We start from the raw sequence: 25,165 nt of genomic DNA, 5'->3' as shown, positions 1-25,165 counted from the left end.
ACCATGTTTCAAGTGTGTGCAGATGGACAGAGTATAATGAAGAAAGGTGTGTGGGTAGGACAACGGTGTTGCAATTGTGGTGGGGATCATGACCCCGAGTACCTGGAGTGCCCTGCAAGGGTGAAGGAGATTGTGGTGGCAAAAGTCAGAGCGGTCAATTGAATCTCCTATGCGAAAGTGATTCAAAAAGAATTGAGGAAACAAGTGATGCTAGTGAAGATATGGTAGTGGACGCACCACAGCCTGTTGTAAATGTTTGCTGCCAGTCAAAAGATACCCTGTGTGTTAAAAAGGTGGATTTTGTTGCGTTCATTGCCACAGTTATAAACTGTACAGCACAAGTCTCAAAGAAGTCTAAGAAACTGGACATTATTGTGGATGCGACAGAAGACTGCGCTTGAAGACCCTTCCTCTTGAACCTGTGTAGGCATCAGATCTGTTTTATTTTTTTAAACAAAAATGTTGTTTTATTTATTTTTTGGTAGTTTGGTAGTTCTTTTTTTTGGCGTATTTTGTTCCATTTTGGGGAATCCTGTTTCCATCCCACAAAGTAGGTGGCGGGATGCACATTAAATTCTGCGATCGCCAATATACGATAGAAGAAGGAGAAGAAGGAGAAGGAGAAGAAGAAGAGTGACGCTTTTCCCATAATGCATTGCAATGCCAACGTAGGCACATTTGCCATTGCCTAGCTAGTTTTCAACATGGCCACAGGTGTTTGACATCAGCTAGCATTCGTTGCTCTTCTCAATGGATTTCATTTGAGCTGACACATATTTTCCATACATTTTAACTCCACATCTTTAGCAAAAAGTAATATCGAACTAAGCAAGCCGGACGCTTTCTACATTACCCGGCCTGGTAAGAGACTAGCAGTAGCTAACATCAGCCGGTTGGCTACCGGCGTTATCTAGACGGCTAGCTAGCTCCAGATACACAATATATCATACATAGACTATTTAATGCCATTCAGCTTGGTAGTTGCTGTCAGTTCGTATTTTCATTGTTTTCGAATAGTGTTGATTATTTAGCTAGATCGCTATCTATGTCTTTCAAAGTCTGTCCAAGGCTGCCTAAATTAGCCGCTAGCTAGTGGTGCATTGATGGCTCGTTGATAAGAGGTAAATGGGACGTGATTTCTTTGTAAGATTGCTAATGATTACTCTCTTTCAGTGTCAGTCAAAATGGCAAGCCCAAGAACTAGAAGAGTTTTGAAGGAAGTGAGAACTCAGGAGGAAAACAACGTGAGTAACTACTGTTGGATAGCGAACGACATTCGCTTGCTGTTTGAGCACTATAGCCACTGAAGCTCTATAGTGCCTTCAGAAAGTATTCAGACCCCTTGACTTTTTCCACATTTTGATATGTTAAAGCCTTATTCTAAAATTGATTTAATAAATAAAACATCCTCAAATCTACACACATGGTGACAGTGTAAAGAGGTTTTTAAAATGTTTTGCTAATTTGTAATAAAAAACTGAAAAAAAACGTTATTTACATTAGTATTCAGACTCATTGCTATGAGACTCGAAATTGAGCTCAGGTGCATCCTGTTTCCATTGATCATCCTTGATGTTACTACAACTTGATTGGAGTCCACCTGTGGTAAATTCAATTGATTAGAAATGCACACGCCTGTCTATATAAGGTCCCACAGTTGACAGTGCATGTCAGAGCAAAAACCAAGATATGAGGTCAAAGGAATTGACTGTAGAGTGTCGAGACAGGATTGTATCGAGGCGCAGATCTGGGGAACAGTAGCATTGAAAGTCCCCAAGAACACAGTGGTCTCCATCATTCCTAAATGGAAGAAGTTTGAAATCACCAAGAGTCTTCCTCGAGCTGGCCGCCTGGCCAAACTGAGCAATTGGGGGAGAAGGGCCTTGGTCAGGGAGGTGACCAAGAACCCAATGGTCACTTTGAATAAGCTCCAGAGTTCCTCTGTGGAGATGGGAGAACCTTCCAGAAGGACAACCATCTCTGCAGCACTCCACCAATCAGGTCTTTATGGTAGTGACAGAAGCCTCTCCTCAGTAAAAGCCAAATGACAGCCCGCTTGGAATTTGCCAAAAGGCACCTAAAGGACTCTAACTATGAGAAACAAGATTCGCTGGTCTGATGAAACCAAGATTGAACTATTTGGTCTGAATGCTAAGTGTCATGTCTGGAGGAAACCTGGCACCATCCCTACGGTGAAGCATGTTGGTGGCAGCATCATGCTGTGGGGATGGTTTTCAGCGGCAGGGACTGGGAGACTATAGCTCTGCAGTGATACTCCCCATCCAGCTTGAGAGGATCTGCAGAGAAGAATGGGAGAAACTCCCCAAATACAGGTGTGCCAAGCTTGTAGCGTCATACCCAAGAAGAATCGAGGCTGTAATCGCTGGAAAAGGTGCTTCAAAAAAGTACTGATTTAAATGGTCTGAATACTTATGTGAATTTTTTAAAATAAAATTGCAAAGATTTATAAAACCAGTTTTTGCTTCGTCATTATGGGGTATTGTGTGTAGATTGATAGAAAAAAATAACAATTTAATCAATTTTAGAATAAGGCTGTAACATAACAAAATGTGGAAAAGTCAAGGGGTCTGAACACTTAGTGGATGCGCTGTGGATGAAGGTAGGACATTACTGAGTTTGAATTGAAATAATTTTGCATTTAGTGAGTGTATTAAACATTAAGAACCCCCAGTCAACTGTTTTGACTGGGAAGCATGCGTCACGACTCACACTTTAGTCACGACTTGATTGCTTGATTGCCCAGGGCAGGGCCTAGACACTGGAGTTAAAACAGTAGCGAGGGCTGAACAATCTCTGCTGATATATTCAATGTGATAACTGTCCAGTGTCCACATTCACTTTTTCAATGTCAACAATGACATCAAATGGTTAGACATTTCCCCCTCCTTTTCTCAGCTTTGCTTTGAGTGTGGGGGCTTCAACCCTCAGTGGGTTAGTGTTACCTATGGGATCTGGATTTGTCTGGAGTGTTCTGGCAAACACAGAGGCTTGGGAGTGCACCTTAGGTGAGTAACTTCAAAGTTCCAAAATGACCATTTTGCTGATTGTGTTGGGATTTATGCTTGCCAGCAGAGACATGTGCATGAATGTCAAAATCCTCTTATCCTAGATAAATTGTTTATTGCTTTTAGCCATGTTCTTCTAAGATAATGATTAGCAGTTGTGTGCTTTGTTAACCCACCATAGCCAGCAGCCATCCACATTTGTTCTTTCCTGACTGTTAGTGTGTTTAGAAGTATTGAACCCCTGATGTGATCTCTATACTGTAGCTTTGTGCGCTCTGTTACCATGGACAAGTGGAAGGACATTGAGCTGGAGAAGATGAAGGCGGGAGGGAACGGAAAGTTCCGTATGTTTCTGGAACTCCAAAATGATTATGATGCCACTTGGACCATGCAGGACAAATATAACAGCAGAGCTGCTGCACTTTTCAGAGACAAGGTGAGGAAGCCTCACTCTCATGAGTCATAGTTTAATGATCATGCTCAGCACAGTTGCCGGGGACACTCCAAATGTCCATTTATGGATTTCCAATGCTAATATCAGACAGGACATATTGAATGGTCTCACTCGCTGAATTCCATTCCTCTGTATTCTATTGACAGGTTGCAACCATTGCAGAAGGGAAGGAGTGGTCTATTGAAACTTCCTCTGCCAAGGACTGGACTCCACCTCAGCCCAAGACAGGACTTTCATCGTCTCATCGGTAAGTATGGCTGGGCGATTTAATTAATGTTTTTGTGCGATATTCCAAATGCCTGTAATGGAAGAATCAATGTTTTTTGTATTTCATTTTTATGAATGTTTGTCTACTTGTTCTCATGCTGTCTTTTTGGTTTTGTCCTGGTTTTGTCGCTCCTTCTGTGCTGTGTGCACTTTCCCATTTACGCCAGAGATCTGAATATAATGACAAGATGTTCATGTCTCCGCCCTAACAATGGGAGTCGTTGTCCCAAAGGCGGGAAGGTCCAGAATAAGCCCATAGAAATGCATTAAACATATTTTTGGTGAGTGAAACCTCCAGGGTCCGTATGGTCATGAAAATCCTGGAAAAGTCATAGAATTTAAAAATGTTTTCCAGGCTTGGAAAAGTTTAGAAAAAGGATCAGATCTGTAATGTTTAGGAAAAGTCCTGGAAATTGGAATTTATTTAAGCACCGTTTTTAAATATTTGATCAATCAAATAAAAATCAACACATAAGCCAGGATCAGAATGTGTGTCTGTTTGCGTGCATCACCTGCATGTGTGCAAGACGAGTAGGCTGTTGCTTAAAGGCGTCCGCATGCTTCCCAGCCGGAACAATTTGGAAGGGTTTGTGCATATACACTGAACATAAACGCTACAATTTCAAAGATTCTACTGAGTTACAGTTCATATAAGGAAATTGGACAATTGAAATAAATTAATTAGGCCCTAATCTAGGAATTTCACATGACTGGGAATACAGATATGCATCTGGTCACAGATACCCCAAAAAATTTAAAAGTAGTGGCGTGGATCAGAACCAGTCAATATCTAGTGTGACCATTTGCATTGTGCAGCACGACACCTCCTTCACATAGTTGATCATGCTGTTGATTGTGGAATGTTGTCTGTCTCCTGTTCAATAGTTGTGTGAAGTTGCTGGATTTTGGCAGGAACTGAAACACGCTATCGTACATGTCGATCCAGAGCATCCCAAACATACTCAATGGGTGACATGTCTGGTGAGTATGCAGGCCATGGAAGAACTGGGACATTTTCACTTCCAGGAATTGTGTATAGATCCTTGCGACATGGGGCCATGCATTATCATGCTGAAACATATCTGTTGGACCCCAGGAAGATTAGCTAACGTTGCGACGATCCTAATTAAAAATGAACAAACATGCGGTGGATGAAGGGCACGACAATGGCCTTCAGGATCTCGTCACAGTATCTCTGCATTCAAATTGCCATCAATTAAATGCATGTGTTCGTTTTCTGTAGCTTATACCTGCCCATACCATAACCCCACCGCAAACATGGGGCACTGTGTTCACAACGTTGACCTCAGCAAACCGCTCTCCCACACGATGCCATACAAACTATCTACCCGGTACAATTGAAACCGGGATTCAACCGTGAAGAACACACTTCTCCAGTGTGCCAGTGGCCATGGAAGGTGAGCATTTGCCCACTGAAGTTGGTTATGACGCCAAGCTGGGTCAAGGCCCTGGTGAAGATGACAAGCACGTAGATGAGCTTCCCTTAGACCGTTTCTTACGGTTTGTGCAGAAATTCTTTGGTTGTGCAAACCCAGTTTTATCAGATGTCCGGGTGGCTCGTCTTCTTCCCACAGGGGAAGAAGCCTGATGTGGAGGTCCTGGTGTGGCGTGTTTACACGTGGTCTGCAGTTGTGAGGCTGGTTGGATGTACTGCCAAATTCTCTAAAATGACGGAGGCGGCTTATGGTATAGAAATTAACATTACATTCTTTGGCAACAGCTCTGGTGGACTTTCCTGCAGTCAGCATGCCAATTGTGTGCTCCCTCAACTTGAGACATCTGTGGCATTGTGTTGACAACTGCACCTTTTTTGTTGTTGCTTATTGTCCCCAGCACAAGGGTCACCTGTGTAATGATCATGCTGTTCAATCAGCTTCTTGATATGCCACACCTGCCAGGTGGATGGATTATTTTGGCAAAGGAGAAATGCTCACTAACAGGGATGTAAACAAATTTGTGCACAATTTGAGATACGCTTTTTGTGCGTATGGAATATTTCTAGGATCTTATTTCAGCTCATGAAACATGGGACCAACACATGTTGCATGTATATATTTTTCTCAGTATTTTATGACGTTTTGGACTTCGGTAAGGGTTTTTTCAGTTGTTCAGACACAATGTTTTGAGGCAAGTCTGTCGGTAGCCGACGTCTACGACCCTTCATCGATGATTGGTCAACAGTAATGATTCTTTGTCATTCATTGAGAGCTCGTTTTCATGAAAAAAATGTCATTGTGAAATACTGCACCAAACATGTTAGTTGTAACGTTGTGCGGCTAAGGTATTTTTGGTAAAAACATCAATGTAATTACATTTCTTGCGTTATCTTGGATTAATTGTGACTTTTGAAGTGTATATTGGCTACGGTGTCTCAAATGGATGAACGATAGTCTTTTTTTAAGGGAGTATGTGAGCGCACTCATTCGGTACGCCTAGCCGAGTTCGGCTAAGGGCCAGCCGAACTGAAGCATGCTGATGCCTTAAGGAGAGAGACATTCCAGTGCAGCAGTAGGTAGGCTTATAAAATATGATGAACAGACTAATAACTACTGTAGGTAGCCAATTCAAAACACTTTTATATATTAAAGTATATGTGGACACGCCTTCAAATTAGTGGATTTGGCTATTTCAGCCACACCCGTTGCTGATAGGTGTATAAAATCATTTTCTCAACGCAGCCTTAATGTGTGGACAGAGTCCGGGAGCCAAGATGATTTGGATGGACTCCATTCCTATAGAGTATATTCTGTTTTCATGAGGTGTCAAAGTTATCTATAAAAGTGATTCCAACAGAGCTACAGTGATCTTTTAGCCAGATGTAATACCAGTAGCCTGCTGAATCTTTCACACCCGCGACCCAACAATGGTATTGGACTTGAAATTATTGGCTGCTTTTAAGAATCGTTCAGTTCTTTAAAATAAATTTTCAAAAGTTCCAAGCTAGCCCTCCTAATGTCGTTTGACCCCACATGGACTACGACAGCGTCAGCTCCCGGCATCTAAAGTAAAACGATTGGAAGTGGCCTTGTAATGTCCTGCCGATGATGACCGCTAGTGAAACAGCCGAGAAGGTCTGGCCGTTCTTTCACCTCGAGTGGTTTAGAGGAACCCTTGAGGACCGAAGGGCGGTGTGGCTCAGAGAGGGAGACCGAACAGAGGATGAAGGCGCAGGTACCTCCGGATCCGATCTCTAATCGGAAGCCCCTAAGGAAGAAGGCACTGGAACCTCTGGATCCAGGGTGGCAAAGCCGTTTCTGGTCTGTCCGGTTCAGGCTTAACATCTCCAAGGAGGCCCCCGTTGCCAGAGGACACTTACTTCCACGGCAAGTGACAGCTCCATGGCTGGTTGGTTGGGTCGAGAACAGGAACATCCCCAAAGTCATCTAGGAGCATCCCACTAGCTCATGTCTCCAAGGAAGGGGGAGACCGGGAAGGGATCCCTACAGGGTACCGGCCAGTCGGCTGTGGAGAGCCGACACGGTGGTGACACTTTCACCAGAAAGGCATCTGGCTGCTGGAGTAAAAAAAAGTAGGCGGTCGTTGATTTTCCCCAGTAGCTTGTGTAGGTTCGTTACTTGTTTGCTAAGAGTAGCCACTTAGCCCCTTTTTGGCCTCTGCAAGCTACATTGAAAGTCCGGGCGGTCATCATTGTCCCGGAATAAAGCAAAGTAAACACAGCTCCTGCAGCGTTAAACGTTCAATAGCGGCTTCCATTTGAGACTGCCGAGCTAGCTGGGTTTCCGTGTCTCTCTCTACATGGAATCTGGCAGGGTCCCGGGATGGTAGCTTTCACAGCAACTGAGTCCAAGAGTTAGATTCTGCTAATGCTTTCCTTTGTTCATGCTTCCCACTTTGTCAGAGTTCTGCGTGTCATGTCTTGTCTGTGGCATTGGCAGGCAAGCTGCAGATGGACAAGGTGGCAATTCCCCATTTATCAGTCAAATTGATGGCCAACTAGGGTTTATCTAGTGTTCTGTTGTTAAATTTTAGCTCATCTTGCTCTGGCTAGCATTAGTTGTTGATCTTGTTGATGTACATAACTGATGGATAGAGAGCCTACCTTTTTTCATAGTGGTTTGATCAATAGGACTGTAAAGTTTCCAAATGTAAGAGGACTCCCATGGTGTTTACTTATTTGCAGAAATCCATTCTGGTGGCTTTTGGCGACTGCGTTGTAGAGGTCGACTGATTATGATTTTTTAACGCCGATACCGATTATTGGAGGACCAAAAAAAAGCCGTTTTTTAAATTTTTTATATATATATTTTTTTTTAATACATTTTTTACAATTTTTTGTAATAATGACAATTACAACAATACTGAATGAACACTTATTTTAACTTAATATAATACATCAATAAAATCAATTTAGCCTCAAATAAATAATGAAACATGTTCAATTTGGTTTAAATAATGCAAAACAAAGTGTTGGAGAAGAAAGTAAAAGTGCAATATGTGCCATGTAAGAAAGCTAATGTTTAAGTGCCTTGCTCAGAACATATGAAAGCTAGTGGTTCCTTTTAACATGAGTCTTCAATATTCCCAGGTAAGAACTTTTAGGTTGTAGTTATTATAGGAATTATAGGACTATTTCTCTCTGTACGATTTGTATTTCATATACCTTTGACTATTGGCTGTTCTTATAGGCACTTTAATATTGCCAGTGTAACAGTATAGCTTCCGTCCCTCTCCTCGCTCCTACCTGGGCTCAAACCAGGAACACATCGACAACAGCCACCCTCAAAGCAGCGTTACCCATGCAGAGGAAGGGAAACAACTACTCCAAGTCTCAGAGCGAGTGACGTTTGAAACGCTATTAGCGTGCACCCGGCTAACTAGCTAGCCATTTCACATCGGTTACACCAGCCTAATCTTGGAGTTGATAGGCTTGAAGGGGTGGAACGTTCCAACAGGAATCTGTTCCAAAAAACGTAATGTAAAAGGTTGCCAACCAACAACGCATACAAAGTAGCAACGCATACAAACCTAGCTAACTAGCTGCCGAATAGCCATCAACTCACCACGTAGCTTATTCTTAATGTTTGTCCATAGGCAAACGGACATGTGAGGACAGACATTTTTCGGAATAAACGTGATGAGTGAAAAACGCAATGAAATAGACCACGCCCTACCCGGTATCTTATTCTGCCGCTATACAACTTTGTATGCGTTGTTTTTTGGAAACCTTGTTATTTACGAAGTTTTTGGAATAGATTCCTGTTGGAACGTTCCACAAATTATACCCACCCAGGTTGAAGTCATAAACAGCGCAATGCTTGAAGCACATTGAAGGGCTGTTTGAATGAATGCTTACGAGCCTGCTGCTGCCTACCACCGCTCAGTCAGACTGCTCTATCAAATCATAGACTTAATTATAATACAATAAACACACAGAAATACGAGCCTTAGGTCATTAATATGGTCGAATCCGGAAACTATCATCTCGAAAACAAAATGTTTTTTCTTTCAGTGAAATACGGAACCATTCCGTATTTTATCTAATGGGTGGCTAAGTCTAAATATTCCTGTTAGGCATTGATGTTTATGGTTAGGTACATTGGTGCAACGACAGTACTTTTTTTGCAAATGCACTTGTTAAATCAACACCCGTTTGTCGAAATAGGCTGTCATTCAATGAAAATCCACAGGCACCGCATCGATTATATGCAACGCAGGACACGTTAGATAACTACACATGGTTGATGATATTACTAGTTTAACTAGTGATTATGTTAAGATTGATAGTTTTTTTATAAGTCTAATACTAGCTAGCAACTTACCTTTGCTTCTTGCTGCCAGGGCGTAACAGGTAGCCAGCCTGTTAATCCTTGTGGAGTGCAATCTAAGGCAGGTGGTTAGAGCGTTGGACTGGTAACCGAAGGTTGCAAAAACGAATCCCCCCTGAACAAGGCAGTTAACCCCTGTTTCTAGGCCGTCATTGTAAATAAGAATGTGTTCTTAATCTGACTTGCCTAGTTAAATAAAGGTGTAAAAAAATAATAATCTGCAAATCGGTGGCCAAAAATACCGATTTGTTACGAAAACTTGAAATCGGCCCTAATTAATCGGCCATTCCGATTAACCGGTCGACCTCTAATCTAAAGTCACGCTGTTGCAACTGCCTGTAAACACAGTCCAGTTCAAAGTGAATGATGGCAGACCCCTGTGGCAAATGGCTTATTTGCATATAGGCCTACTGTAGCTCTGATTGGCTAATGCACACCGGTCTGTGTAGACTCCGGTCCTGGACAAGACAGATGTTTTTATTTACTCCAGTGTCTATTAATTGTTCAAATGCACGGCCGCTTTCTCACTATATTACTATAGAAATTTCACAAATGCCTTAATATACGTAATTCCCAAACATTCTACCAATTTATGAATATGTGAAAATTAAATCTAAGCAGTTGCTTGTCAGAATGTTTAAATAAATGATTCTTCCTGGCGATGTATATGAACAGATTTGAATAAGATTTCATGTTGCTAAAAGGTTTGGTTTGGTCCAACAGAATGGGTCATATGGACACCAATACACATTGAGACATTATTTTACTGTAATAGAGAATTTATCCTTTCTAAGGATACCCTTTTTTAAAATGTCAACTACTCAAATTGCATGCAAATAAGATGCTACTAAAACAGGAGTATCAATGAACATTCTGAAAAATGTATGCGCGGTATAAATGTGGAATAAGCATAAGTTTTATATAAGGAATCGGAAACTCTAAAGTAGGCCACTTATTTCAACATGTGAACAAAGTGGACAGGCTAGCATGCTGTTCAAACCGTTGATGGACAGAAGTGTGTTCATAACTGTTCTGTGTTGTTAGCAAGCAAATAGATCCAAGTTGACTACACTTGAAATGTAAAGAATAGCTGCTACTCATGAGCAAGCCAGTTTGCCCTTGAGAGATTGTTTGAGACCTGTGTTAATTTTCTATAGTTACTGCTACAAGGTCATTATTTTTTGACATTTTCATAGACTTGAATGCCAGATCAGTGATTATTGCAAGAAAAGCAGGTTAAACAATTTTTATAAAATAATCAATTATTAGTGGGGCTTATTTAGCCTAATTTCACGTGACTTGAATTCATGAGATTTTTGCTGGTTGTTTGAAATGCAGTGTATTTGACCTTTTTTTAATTGTACAACAAAGTTTATTTAGCTAACATTTAAAAAAATCTATATATTGTGATTTGGCCATAAGTTATATTTTTAGGTCATATCGCCCAGCCCTATCAAGGTGAAAATAGTGTTATTTAGCTGAAGTATTCGACTACTTGAATGTTTCCAAAGTACTAATGTCCAATGTTATCAAGTCTCATAATATTCTGTCATCTGTTTTCCAATGTAGCTCAGGGGGCCCGGGGCAGAACTCGGGCAAACCTTCAGACAAGGCCTTTGAGGACTGGTTGAGTGACGATGTGAACTCTTATCAGAGGTGAGACCATCGTATCAATGACTCACTCCTCCCTGAGGCAGCTGTATAGCTTTTCTCTTATAGTACACATAAAGCACATGGTCTAAATTTGAAGTAAGATGCCACAGACAACATTTTTGTTTTGTTTAAAGATCACTTTAATCTGCTTTTCTCTTATGTAATGTATTCTTAACCCTAATTATAAAACTTAACAACTTCAAGGACTTTATCTGTGAATGCTCACCCAAAATGTAGCACAGGGTCTTAAAACAAAAGATGCCACAGAATACAAAGTTTTTAACATTTTGCTTAAAGCTCAATTTCATCCATATTGTTTTCTTTCCTGCTGGGGCCACCCATATGTGTATGCATGATTGTAAGTCGCTTTCCATAAAAGCATCGGCTAAATGGCATATGTTTTTGGTCACCCTATGAGGACTTGTCATTTACGCAAATGTACAATTTCCCCTGTAGCGGTGGCAGTTATAGTGGGAATCAGGAGAACCGCTATGTTGGCTTTGGGAATACGCCGACTCCAGAGAAGGAGGATGATGTCCTGAACAACGCGCTATCTTCCATTTATTCGGTACGGCAGTAATACGGCACAGCATTTGGGAATCTGCATAGCTCTGTAGTAGATGGGTCTCTGTGTGTGTGTGTGTGTGTACAGTTGAAGTCGAAGTTTACATAGGTTGAAGTTGAAAAACGAGTTTTAATGACCACTCCACAAATTTCTTGTTAACAAACTATAGTTTTGGCAAGTCGGTTAGGACATCTACTTTGTGCATGACAAGTCATTTTTCCAACAATTGTTTACAAACAGATAGTTCACTTATAATTCACTGTATCACAATTCCAGTTGGTCAGAAGTTTACATACATCAAGTTCACTGCCTTTAAACAGCTTGGAAAATTCCAGAAAATGATGTCATGGCTTCAGAAGCTTCTGATATGTAAATTAGCCTAATTTGAGTCAATTGGCGGTGTACCTGTGGATGTATTTCAAGGCCTACCTTCAAGCTCAGTGCCTCTTTGCTTGACCTCATGGGAAAATCAAAAGAAATTAGCCAAGACTTCAGAAAAAGAATTGTAGACCTCCACAAGTCTGGTTCATCCTTGGGAGCAGTTTCCAAACACCTGAAGGTACCACGTTCATCTGTACAAACAATAGTACGCAAGTATAAACACCACGGACCACGCAGCCGTCATAACGCTTAGGAAGGAGACGCTTTTTGTCTCCTAGAAATGAGCGTACTTTGGTGCAAAAAGTGCAACTCAATCCCAGAACAACAGCAAAGGACCTTGTGAAGATGCTGGAGGAAACGGGTACAAAAGTATCTATATCCACAGTAAAACAAGTCCTATATCGACAACCTCAATGGTCGCTCAGCAAGGAAGAAGCCACTGCTCCAAAACTGCCATTAAAAAAAGCCAGACTACGGTTTGCAACTGCACATGGGGACAAAGATTGTACTTTTTGGAGAAATGTCCTCTGGTCTGAAGAAACAAAAATAGAACTGTTTGGCCATAATGACCATCGTTATGTTTGGAGGAAAAAGGGGGATGCTTGCATGATGAACACCAGCCGAACCATGAAGCACGGGGGTGACTGTATCGTGTTGTGGGGTTTTTTTGCTGCAGGAGGGACTGGTGCACTTCACTAAATAGATGGCATCATGAGGCAGGAAAATTATGTGGATATATTGAAGCAACTTCTCAAGACATCATCAGGAAGTTAAAGCTTGGTCGCAAATGGGTCTTCCAAATGGTCAATGACCCCAAACATACTTTCAAAGTTGTGGCAAAATGGCTTAAGGACAACAAAGTCAAGGTATTGGAGTGGCCATCACAAAGTCATGACCTCAGTCCTATAGAAAATGTGTGGGCAGAACTGAAAAAGAATGTGTGAGCAAGGAGGCCTACAAACCTGACTGTTACACCAGCTCTGTCAGGAGGAATGGGCCAAAATTCACCCAACTGATTGTGGGAAGCTTGTGCAAGGCTACCTGACTCGTTTGACCCAAGTTAAACAATGTAAAGGCAATGCTACCAAATACTAATTGAGTGTATGTAAACTTCTGACCCACTGAGAATGTGATGAAAGAAATAAAAGCTAAAATAAATAATGATCTTATTCTGACATTTCACCTTCTTAAAATAAAGTGGTGATCCTAACTGACCTAAGACGGAATTTTTACTAGGATTAAATGTCAGGAATTGTGAAACTGAGTTTAAATGTATTTGGCTAAGGTGTATGTAAACTTCTGACTTCAACTGTGTGTGTGGCGCTTTTAAGACAACTGGGAACTCTGTCCCCCCAAATGTGAAATCATGGTGTCTCTGATCTTCAGGTCAGAAAGTCAGAGCTCTAGGAAGATGCCCTGAGTTGGATGAGTGTTCAAAAAGGTTTTTCCCAGTTGGAGCTCCCCCCAGTTGTCTTGAACGCACTGAAGTCTTAGAGTTCCGAGTTCTCAGTTTTGAACGCTGTAATAGTACCATTTGGGAGTTATGATGACTCGTATGACATGTTTTGTTCTATAGGGCTGGAGCAATTTCACCATCGGAGCTAGCAAAATTGCCGCAGTTGCCAAGGATAATGTAAGTATCTTTAAGGAAAGTTATTATCCTGTCACACAACTTCATTTTACTGTTTTATTAATTGCGTTATCCCATCTTTTCACTGAAACAGACCGCAAAACTTGCAACTTCAGCAACCCTGAAGGTATGAATTCCTTTTGTTAAACCGTTATTAGTAACTGATGAGTTTTGTCTTTAGTTACTACCAGGGTTTTTTCTGCATAATGTTTTTTTGGGGCCCAGTATTTTATTTTTTTACGCAATTTTCAATTAGCCTCATGGTAAAATTGCAGGAAATTAGCTTACACCAGCAAAACTTTCTCTCTGGCCAAGAGGACCTCAAGTTTTCAGTTGGCAAACATATCCATTGCCCCTGCCACGCCTACCACCTAAGCCATTTTTATCCCGAAAAAAACCCCCTGACTACGAAAATAACGTTATGAATGTTTTTACTGGCATAATTCTGCATCTTACTGTACATATGCTCTAAAAACTTGTGTATTTAGATGAGACTATTTACATGGATGTGTAGATACAAACAATTTTTTTTCACCCCAATTTTTATGGTATCCAATTGTCCTGTCGCTGCAATTCCCGTACGGACTCGGGGGAGGCGAAGGTTCAGAGCCGTGCGTCCTCCGAAACAACCCAGCCAAGTCGTACTGCTTCTTGACACAATGCCCACTTAACCCGGAAGCCAGCCGCACCAATGTGTCGGAGGAAATACCGTACACCTGGCGACTGTCAGCGTTCACTGTACCCAGCCCGCCACAGGAGTCGCTAGTGTGCGATTGGACAAGAATATCGCTGCCAGCCAAACCCTCTTCTAACCCGGATGACACTGGGCCAATTGTGCGGCGTCCCTTGGATCTCCCGGTTGTGGTCGGCTGCCACAGAGCCTGGACTCAAACCAGGATCTCTAGTGGCACAGCTAGCACTGCGATGCATTCCATTAGATCACTACTCTACTCGGGAGCTCAAACAAACTATTTTAACCTTACAAGTCTAAGATGCCATTTAACGATGTTGATAAAGACGTGATTGTATGAATCCCCTTTTGTTGAATAAGGAAACCATTCATATGCTCATTCTCTCTCATGGCTCAAGTAATAACTAACATGATGCTCTGCTAAAGAGAGACAGAGTTCTAGCCCCCCTCTCTACAGAAGTACCAAGCTATGGTAATTGATTTGAGTGATAAGACATTTTCATTGATCATAATTCAACCAAAGCGATATATTGGTTGAGGCTCAGTCTCCTAATTCCATGTGATGTACCCACAGAAAAATAATTATATTCTAGAACTTAATTATTTCTATGGGTGCCCTTAATGTATGTTAATCCCTCTGCAGCAGAAACGGCAATGCAAATGTTTAGCCTTTAGAGCTCATGGAACACAGATTTTTTTACCCCCCCACACGTTTCCCTTGAATTTTTGATCATAAATTAACTGGACAGAAATAACTGACCTTAATCTGTGAATTTACTGTGTTGGAACTGTTTGACGCTTCTTTAACCTCGCTTTCTCGGAACATAGTTAAGGGGCTATAAGCCGCCCCCAGAGCCGGTAAAACCAATAACAAATGCATGCTCTTTGTCCGTATGATACCTTCATATCTCATTTACTTATTGTTTTTATGAATGCATTCATCCCCACCCACCCAGAGCTTGTTGGCTGGTCATCAGTGTCCTGTCTGATATTCTATGTAAACATTTCTAAACCCACTCCTGTGAAATGGTGGATACAGACAGGTAGCTCAACCTGTACTGTTACTGTAAGCTTTTGCTTGGCTGCAGATTAACATTGTTCGGTCTCTTATTTTTATTTTTTTATAAAGTTGATGGATAATCTTAATGTCAAAGGTTGTAGTGTTAAATGTATTTATTTATATGAAGTTCTTGGTCACTTTAACTTTGGTGGCTCATAAGACCAAATGGTTTAGAACCTGTTCCAGGAGTGTCAACATTCCTGTCATTTACAAAGACAGACATGGTGGTATCATTATAAACAAAACACATTTTATTTGTCACGTGCCGAATACATGGGGTGTAGACTACCGTGAAATGCTTCTAAAAGCAGAATAAAGTACACAAGAACTAAGCTATACACAAGGAGTACCAGATTAATGTACGAGGTAGATATGTACATGAAGGCAGGGTAAAGTGACCATTACTTTCGTACTCACCAACCATAGGGTTATCCATCCATGCATGACAGTTCCATTGCTCAGTACCCTTTGAGGGTCAGCTGTCCGTCCGCTGTGCCGACTGCTCGTTTAATGTCCTAGTCAATGGAATGACAGTTCCCCTGCCTGCCTCAGCTGCCTACTACTCAAACAGTGTCTTGTGTTGGCGTGAATGTCGAATTGTTCGTTTGATTCACACATTTTCTCCCTCACTCCCAACTAGGCCACAGAGTTAGGACAGACATTAAATGAGAATGTTATCAAACCTACCCACGAAAAGGTAACATTGTGTTTGAAGTTAATGTTAATTTGGTGGTGGGTCCCTATAGGCTAATATGCTTAGTTGAACCAGCTTTAAATTTGAATGTGCATTGTGCCCTTCGGAATGTCTGCTGTGGTGACTGACTAGATACTGTGCATGTGTAATTGCTTGATGTAGAAACATTCCACATAGCTGCTTAAAATTGGTGTTGATTGAGACTGAAATCACCTGCTCTCTCCTTATAAGTAGGCTAATCACCACATTATTAGTGTCCTCTCAGTAAAATATCGAAGCCTAACCACTGCTCACAGTAAAATATGTACCGCTCTCAATAAGAAATACTGCCTGAGCTAGCTTCGGTGGGTGATATCTTTATTTACACGCCCACCTCTTGATGCTGTGAGTTCTTTCCATTAACGGTGATTTGGCTTGTCCAGGTAAAAGATGGCAAGTTGCTAGATGAAATGTCCGTCAGCATTGCTGGGCTGGCATCCAAGGTAGGAGAAGGCAGACCTCTGCCACACTGCAAACCGACAACCAGTCTCCTGAGCAAGGGTCATGGGAAGCTAGGCATTCATTAGACATTTTCCCAAGTTTAGAATGACTAAATATTCAGGTGCTGTCACCCCCATTACGTATCCTGAAAAGGAGACTGGTTTGGGTGTGTTGATGTATATTTTGAAGATAATACAATTTGATCTCCCATTTCTCTTGCTGCCATTGTTATTCTGGTGGTGAGTATGTAGATTTGAACTGTACTTGTATTATATTAAGTTGTTCAGGTAAAGGACAATGTGATGAATACAGAGGTCAATGATTTGATTTCATTAGTTAACTTTTTATTAAAATGTCATGTCTAGTGATGTTTTTTGGAGTTTGACGTGTGTCCTCTTCTCAGGTCCAGGGCGCTGGTGCAAAAGGCTGGAAAGACATGAGCGACTTCTTTGCTGGAAAGCCAGAGGACGGGTAACGTCAAGTATTCAAATGGACTTTGGCTTGGAGATGTGACATGCCATATATGTTCTTAGGTAGGTGGGTGGCTTTATTTGATTAACCCTCTCCCACAGGTCAGAAGGAGAGAGCTACCAGAACATGGATGCCACTGAGGGTTACCAGGGTAACTCCTCAGGCCCAGAACCAGGCCAGGCCCCTGCGCAGGACTTCTGGGAGACCTTTGGGAGTACCAGCTCCTCCAAGCCCAAGAAGTCTCCAAGCAGCGACAGTTGGACCAACGTTGACAACTCTGCCACAGAGAAGAAGAGCTCTGACAGCTGGGACAACTGGGGCTCGGAGGCGGCAACCAACAACAAACACAGCACTGGAGACAGCTGGGAGGCCTGGGACAACAACTGGGACAACAGCGGCAGAGAGACCAAAGGCAAGAAGAGCCCCGCTGCTGCCCCTGACAAACCTGCTGAGGAAACCTGGGACAATGCAGACTGGTAGAGGCCTCTCACTCCCTCTCCTCACTGCACCATTTCTCCCTTTTTCTCTATTCCCTTTGCCTTTTTTTCCTTCACTGCCGCCTTTCCTTCCTATTCTGGCACTTTTACAGTTGCACAGTCCTGTCTCTAACCTGGGCTGCGCTCAATGCCAGTTATGTGTTATGTTATTCCTCAATAAGAATCAATTGAAAGTAAATTGAGCTCCATGCATATGGAGTATACCTGAATATTCACAAACTTTAAAGCAGTCTAGTGTTTTATTTTGCTGGATGTGTGTAAATAAAGTTACCTTTTAACTGCAGTTCAAAAATCTAAGTGAGAGCAGGGGCATAATCATATGTAATATTTAAAGTTGTTTCCCCATTAGAAGGCAAGGTGCAATCTTGGTTTTATGACTCTATAGCAGAGCTATTCAACTATATTCTTACAAGGGCCAGATGTAAAGAAATAAAGGTTAATTGCAGGGGGGCTGGATATTTCCCACGTGATTATTCTGAGACACCAATAAAGAAATTTGTCAAATTTAAATATTGCCAAAAGTAATTGGAGAAGTGGAGGGTGCCCAACTAACGTGAGTCGAGGTGCAACTACTTTTTATTTTTTATAATTAACAAAGAAAAGGTGCAATGCTTGCTCACTGTTTATTTATTTAAACCACTATTAAAAGCTTCTTAAAAGTAATTAGGCCATTAGAAACTTAGAATCAAACTAAGCATCTCAATAAAAACCATTAAAAAAAAGATTATATATATATATATATAAAAGATAATGCAAAGTTTTCTTTGAATTCATTTCCCTCAGTCATTAGGTGCATGTTTTTGTCAATCTTTTCTAATGAGTCCCTGTGAGCGTCAGCAAGGGACACAGAAGACATGTACGTGTTCGTAGCTTTCAGGAATGGGGTCATAATATTTTGTAGCTTAAACCATTCAAACACTGTGACAAATTCATATGAACAAAAAATTATCAACATGCCACATAGGTGCTAAAAATGCCCAAAACTAGACTTTAGACAACCACCATACTGCTTGTCATTTTGGCAGATCTTTTATTAATGTTCAGAATTAATCAAAGGGCCAGTCTAAATTAATAAATGGGCCGGATCTGGCCCGTGGGCCGCCAGTTTGAATAGCCCTGCTCTATATTCAGGCGTTCAAGTCATCCTAACTAAAGATGGCAGCAGTCACCTGCTGAACCAGAGTGTTTAGAGTGAGAGGAGCTCACTGGTTGGCCCATGAGAAACAGGGATTTCCACTTTGTTTCCACATAATGCATAATGAAGTTGACAAGGACTTCATTATGGACTCTAGTGTGTTTGTCATGTAAAGCCAGCATCCCTGGATTGCACCCCAACAGTGCTGTCGGTGTTGACTAAAACTTAGACAAAACGTTCTGTTGTGTCAATTTATGACTGAAACTAACCTTGGTAGGATGTAGTTGCTGGATTCATATGATGCAAGTACATTGTTTGAACAATATTTTTTTATCTTATACATTCTCAGCCTGCTTTTCATTGAAACCCTAAGAGAAGACTGAGTTAGTACAACTTAGTTATTTTGATGATGAACAGGTGATGTACATTTTGGTATATAGGCCATCATTGTAAATAAGAATTTGTTCTTAACTGACTTGCCTAGTTAAGTAAAGGTTAAATAAAGAAAAATGTATACAACCCTGTCTAAAAAAGAGGTTGATAGTATAAAAGTACTATTCCACCACTCAATCGGTGGTTGTTGATTGTATTAATCTCATCTGCTAACTGTAATATGAATGATCATGTGTTCATTTCATGTACAGTATGTGTGTTAATCTGTAACATGATTGTGTGTGTTGAACTGGGCACATTTTGTTTTTGGGGTGACTTATGCTTCATTGCATGTATGTAGTAATACTGCCAAACCTGTGGGACCACCACAGCAACCTTCTGTGACCTCCGTGAACTTCATTGAACCATAGTGGGATCTAGTCTGTATCTGTCCTCTTAACACTAAAAATCAACACTTTCTTATTGTGCTGAGCTTTTCAGTCTCGGCGGTAAGTGTTGCATCCGAATTTGTTGATCTCCAAGTACGCACATTTATGAACTCAAATGTTGAATCAAACAACGGGCAAAGAACAGATCTCAGGCCATTAATGTAATAATCTTTAAAGGAAAGTTTGATAAAATTTGGATTTGTGCAGTGAATTTCTGACAAACATTCACTTCTCAAGGAGTGATGTTGAATACTGCTGATTTGAAAGCAAGCTATTTGCTGGACTTCTAAAATGAGCCACATGTTTTACATGAAGTGCAGAATAATGTGGTTCCAGAGATTCACTCCAAAATCAGCCATGCAGGCTTGGCTAGGCCTAATCATGGCCTTGTTCGTGTTTTGAGTGACTTTACCAAGGTCACTTTTAACAGATTCATTTAAGTTGTTTGCAGTCTCCCATTGTGAGGTGGAACCCTCAATTTCACCCTTGTATGTGAGAGTGAGGCGTTGCTTAGATAATTATTCTACTCCTGAGAAAGATGACGAGGCTACTATTCTTAGTTGCACCAGATTGTTGGCATTTCCTTCCCCTGGCTGTTTTTTTTTGGTGGAACCACAGTTTATGGGCTGATACGGCGTGGCATGCATTGTCTTGTGTGAAAGAAAAGTGCTTCTGCTAAAAGGGCAACAAAGACCATCTTAAGAGTTGCATGTTTTCTAAAAAAAATCATAATGACTGGAGATGTAAACTAGGATAACTGTGCAATGTTTGTGTAGTAGTGCATCTTCTGTAATAGTGCTCCATCTCCCCTGCCCTCTATTTTAATGTTACCAGCCTTAAAGAGCTGACCTCAGTCTATTGATAAACCATTGTCAGTTTGGTTTGAAGAGTGTGTGTTCTCCCTTATTAGCTGGACAGCATGTATGATAAAATATTAAAGTAAAACGAGGTGCTGTTTAGTTTGCCTCCATATTTCTTATGCTTTGTTGATTTATATATATTTGTTTCTTGTACTGTAAGTTTTATGAAGACTTAACATTTTCAGTTAAGACTAATCAGTCTAGTGGAACCAGCCTGAAGGTGAACATAGTGATCATGCTGGTTCCACCAGGGAAAATCGCATCTTCTTACAGTCCCAAAATGTTTACTTTTTTATCAATGAATTCCAGTGCTTTAAAGGATGTTAAATGTTAGATCCTGTTTATAGATCTACACAATCTCACCGATCATTTGGTATGTGTGAAATATAGGCCTAAAAGAACTTCTCACAAAAGTACAATATGTGCTCTTTGTCTATTCGTGTTTTGACTGTCACATTGGAGATTGCAACCCACAATATTTTGTAGATATCATTGTTCGGTCAATAAATTGCTATTTTTCGATATTGTAAATTAAATGGTTAATGCATCCTAATGTAACTACGGTTTGAAAAAACAAATAGTTGAGGATTATTTTTAAAAACATAATTGGTATTTCTAAGTGCATTGGGCGTTGGAGAGTTTTCTTTGAGTTCCACTAACTTATCTATACAAGCGTTCCATAATGGTGATCGATTGAAGATAATTTCCTCCAGTGCCCTTAACTCTAATGTAAACCATAAGATTACGGTAGGCTTGACCCTTATAGTACTGTACTCTATAAATACTCTATAAATATATAACAGTTCCGGTTGTGGGTGTATTTCTGTGCACCACCTGTTGTCTCTATGCTAAATAAAAACGTATACATGTATGTGTTTGACTTATTTTTTTCTCATGGTGGATATCTTTTTAGAAGACGGTGTCACGAGGTCAATTTAATCACATTACGAGTTGTATTAAATGTTTACATGTATTGCGCTGCACATGTACTGATTTTAAAAATCGAAGTGTTTAAAAGACGAGTCTAGTGCAGCGCCATGGACACAGACCTTGTCCCGCCTATGAGGCGTGGTGATGTATCGTCTTACCACAGATGCTCCATTGGTGAAAGTATCAAACAGCGGCGCTCAGGTCCAAGCCATGGGGTAAGTAAATACCGTTACAACGAACGATTTACTATCAGTAAATAAACAAAAAGGATAAATTATCATTTGGTGGTTAAATTGTAACTTTCGCGCGCCTGTAAACCAATAAGCCCATCGGCAATAGCCTGCTGAAAGATGTTTGCGAAGGAACAAATCGCTCGCTGATGGAATATCGCGTGAAGGCTTTTCTTCAGTGTAGTGATTCCCTCTTGAGACGAATACGTTCTGTAAATGTAATACATGTTCCATGTAATTCAATTGTTGGGGATTCCAGTTTGTAAATATGAATGTCCTTAAATTCAACGTTTTCAATTTACTACTGGTTACAATTTAATTCAGGCTCGCGGAGTTTCGCCCCAAATTAGTAACGAATTACATGGTTTGCGCGATGCGGCTCATTTGCAGCCCACTGCCTTCGTAGCTAGCTAATTACGAATGGTCACTGTATGTGATATCATGGTTTATAAAATGGGTACTGATATCTATTTCACAATTGTCCATGCTGGCCATGGTTTCTAAAAATATAGCGTTGACAGCAGGAATGCCTTTTAAAGCCAGCTCAATCCAATTAAACAAGTTACAGTCAATGTTGTCACTATGCATCCTGGCTGCAGCTCAGTCTGTCTTGAGTAACAATGTTGCTGCTACAGTGGTGGTGGAGAGCAATAAATAACATTGTTACAAATGTATCAAGCTGCGTTGTGACATCTGAGAGGGAGACTCTGTCCCCATCATTCTACAGAAGGTTCAGTATCTGTCCTGCGAGCTGGAGACATTTTGTGACACAGTAGCCTATTAGATCAGGTACCTACCTACCTGTCATAATAGAATGTCAAGAGCCAGGATCATGCATGTGATTGTGTCCTGAAAACAAAGGATGAAAGACGTTACTGTACTATTGTCACTCAGGCATTGCAGTGGTAGATAGGCGGGCTATGGGGTCTTTAGGATCAGTTATTTGGAGTCTCACATACCTTTCCCAGATTAGGTAGGTCAGTGGTTGCTAGAGTAGCTGAGCTCCGAAGCAGTAGTACTGTCCCTTATTTTCAACCAGGATGCCGTTGGAAATTCTTATTTTAGCTTGCAGTTTTTCCATTCCCACATCAATATGAAATGCAAGACAAATCCTCCCTGTCTATAAAATAATTAATAAAAAAACTCAAACAATATCAGTTGAAAGCGTTCTCTGAGATTGGTTTCAATCTGATATGTAACTGAAGCAGTTTTAGATTAAAAGTCTGTATGAAAGCAGGTTGTCAGTATTTGATTGGTTATTAACATCAAAAGACTGAAGGCAACTTCTCAAAGAAGAAATGTACAGGAGTGCTCAACATAAACCTCAGAGGGTGAATATTTGACTGTACTACAGTTCCTCTGACGGTTATTTGCCCGTCTGACTTTGCAGGGGAGCTGATGCCATGTTCTGAACTGTGAGACTGCGAGAGCGAGTGAGGTGCCCACTCAACGCTCCAACAGGTGAGGTCCGGTCGCCATATCTCATTAAGATAAGACCCAGGATCAGAGGAGAACAGAAACAATGTACCCATTTAATGGTTTTAAGTGATTAGCAACACAGAGTTGAGATTTGCCTTTTAGCATTAAAAAAGAGCCCAGGCTGAGACTGCTCTTCAATTGTGTGGGGGAAAGTTTTTCTAGGAAGGAACAGCAGTGGGGGTTTTTGTTGTGAATTCATGTTGAACAAGATGGCTGCTGAGCCTGAGACTGCATAGTCTTTGTTATAGGGAGAGGGAAAATCCTGCTAAATTTAAGAATGGCTCTCTCTCAGGCTTACTGGGCATCTGTTTTCAATTCTCTCTGTAATTGCCCAGGCATATAGGTCCTGACTTGTACTGACTGTCTGATTTCCTCCCCCCCCCCCCCCAACCTAGACACACACACTGTCTCTTTCAACCTCTTAGCCCTGTCCTTCATGGACTCTGGTTTCTTAGTGGGGCTTAGTGGGTTTTCCCACAATTGTGGTTGGTAGCACTTGGCCCTCTGTCAACTAATGGAATTCACAGTTGATATTCAGACGGTGTCCTCACTATGCTGGACTTGTGTTTCATGCCATTATTGTTCACCAGTAGAATATTGACTCGGCTCCTAATTCTTTCCCTCATTTCAAATTCAATTATGATCTAGCGGTCTGACTTTTGTTACATTTGATTCAAGAATTTGAAAGACCCTCATTTAACAATTTTTGTTGAGCTATTCCATGAACTGACAAAATGAACACTGTTCTTGCCAGTTCATGGTATCAAAAATCTGTTCACAAAGTGGAGCTGACAGCAACTGTAGCACTTGTACAGGTCTCCACTGGTGCTGCTGTTCAAACTGTCATCATGAAGGTTCCTCTGTGGAGGCTGCAGTCAGTGGCTTGGGACTGGGAATGGACATCTGTGTCCCAAATGACACCTTATTCCCTATATAGTGCACTACTATTGACCTGAGCCCTATAGGCCCTGGTTATAAGTAGTGCACTACATAGGGAATAGGGTGTGATTTCAGACTGGGAATGGACTTCTCTCATTTATACCCCCAGACAATGGCAGCATTGTGGCCCAGTTGATATGTCATGGCAGGAGTTCCTGTGTAGCAAGGTTAAAGGTAGACTCAGCGATATTACATAGATGCAGAAAGTAAACAGCATAGTGGGTTGATTTCCGCAGAAACTAAAACCGTTAAAGTGCGAGGCTCAACTTTTCCACTGTTTTGGTGCCCATGCACATGCGCAGGTACTGTGTGTGACTGTGTGAGAGCGAAGTCTTGCATCTCGCTCATCTCAATATCTGCACTGCTGCTTGTGGCAACGTCATTTCGCTGAGTCTACCTTTAATTTATCCATTACATGTAGACCCGGGACGATACCAGTATCACCATACTCGTTAGTATCGTGTCAAGGAAACAAAACACAAGGCGGATTTAACTTCTTTAGGAAAACATCCCTAATGTTGGAAACAAACATCATTATGTTGTCATCAGAGTCACATGTATTATCCAAGCTATAGCACACAATATTTGACATAGGCCTACAGCTGATTTGTAAAGGACCAAAGAGTTTGGTCTGCATGGTGTTTTCATTTTTGCCATTGAAAAACCTATTGTGATACTGGTATCATCCTGGCCCTAATTACGTGTGCTATGTGTCTGTTTTCATGTTGTTGTTGATGTTTGTATCAAATGCACTGACAGCATGGACAGAAAAAGATGTTAGTTGAAATGAAAAAATATTAAAATACTTTTTAAAGAATTAAACCCTCAAACAATCCCCAACACTTTTGATGTGTTCTTATAAAACGTTTGTGTAATTTTATGCAGCAGTGGAGCATAGACTACTAGCATATGCTTTTTGTGTAGTAGAGTCAGAGTCTCTGAATGTACACTGTTGATGAGCTATCCTGCCCCGGCCAGTCTTGGACTCAATCCTTAGTATTTGTCTGCAGCTTTTTCACAGCCTGTTTAGGAGTGGCTTTGTTGCACAATGCCCCATTCTTCACTCAAAGGCAAGTCTCATCACTGATTGTGGTT

The 25,165-nt window shown here is 41.1% G+C and overlaps 2 protein-coding genes across 14 annotated transcripts in view; both read left to right on the top strand.

Moving 5' to 3' along the window:
• The first annotated feature begins 665 nt into the window (after positions 1-665).
• Positions 666-21,361, top strand: LOC115150410 (ADP-ribosylation factor GTPase-activating protein 1). 10 transcript variants are annotated; one of them, XM_029693669.1, is made up of 14 exons: positions 666-861; positions 1,174-1,244; positions 2,917-3,026; positions 3,291-3,462; positions 3,627-3,727; positions 11,124-11,210; positions 11,664-11,775; positions 13,730-13,786; positions 13,878-13,910; positions 15,303-15,332; positions 16,175-16,231; positions 16,651-16,710; positions 17,112-17,179; positions 17,281-21,361. In XM_029693669.1, exons 2-14 carry the CDS (start codon positions 1,185-1,187, stop codon positions 17,657-17,659), a joined length of 1,326 nt encoding a protein of 441 aa, XP_029549529.1. In that variant the 5' UTR covers positions 666-861; positions 1,174-1,184; the 3' UTR covers positions 17,660-21,361. The 10 variants fall into 10 exon arrangements, with proteins under 10 accessions (XP_029549529.1, XP_029549532.1, XP_029549531.1 ...); XM_029693672.1 differs by lacking the exon at positions 16,651-16,710 and having other exon boundaries at positions 17,118-17,179; XM_029693671.1 differs by lacking the exon at positions 16,651-16,710.
• A 183-nt stretch (positions 21,362-21,544) lies between these two features.
• LOC115150409 (engulfment and cell motility protein 2) overlaps positions 21,545-25,165 on the top strand; it is a 33,159-nt gene continuing 29,538 nt past the window's right edge. For all 4 annotated transcript variants that reach the window (XM_029693667.1, XM_029693665.1, XM_029693666.1 and 1 more), the window contains exons 1-2: positions 21,545-21,637; positions 23,043-23,113. The gene's annotated coding sequence lies outside the window, so the exon portion shown is untranslated. The remainder of the gene's footprint in view (positions 21,638-23,042; positions 23,114-25,165) is intronic.

This window comes from Salmo trutta, chromosome 16, assembly GCF_901001165.1.
Source record: "Salmo trutta chromosome 16, fSalTru1.1, whole genome shotgun sequence".
Classification (NCBI taxonomy): domain Eukaryota; kingdom Metazoa; phylum Chordata; class Actinopteri; order Salmoniformes; family Salmonidae; genus Salmo; species Salmo trutta.
The sequence above is the reverse complement of the archived record's forward strand: the minus strand, read 5'-3'. Positions and strand labels throughout refer to the sequence as shown.

Bases quoted from the DNA above. Each gene is read 5' to 3' on its own strand.
- LOC115150410 (XM_029693669.1), top strand. From the start codon at position 1,185: ATGGCAAGCCCAAGAACTAGAAGAGTTTTGAAGGAAGTGAGAACTCAG. The intron at 3,463-3,626 runs GTGAGGAAGCCT...TTCTATTGACAG, and splicing joins CTGCACTTTTCAGAGACAAG to GTTGCAACCATTGCAGAAGG. The intron at 3,728-11,123 runs GTAAGTATGGCT...TTTCCAATGTAG, and splicing joins GGACTTTCATCGTCTCATCG to CTCAGGGGGCCCGGGGCAGA.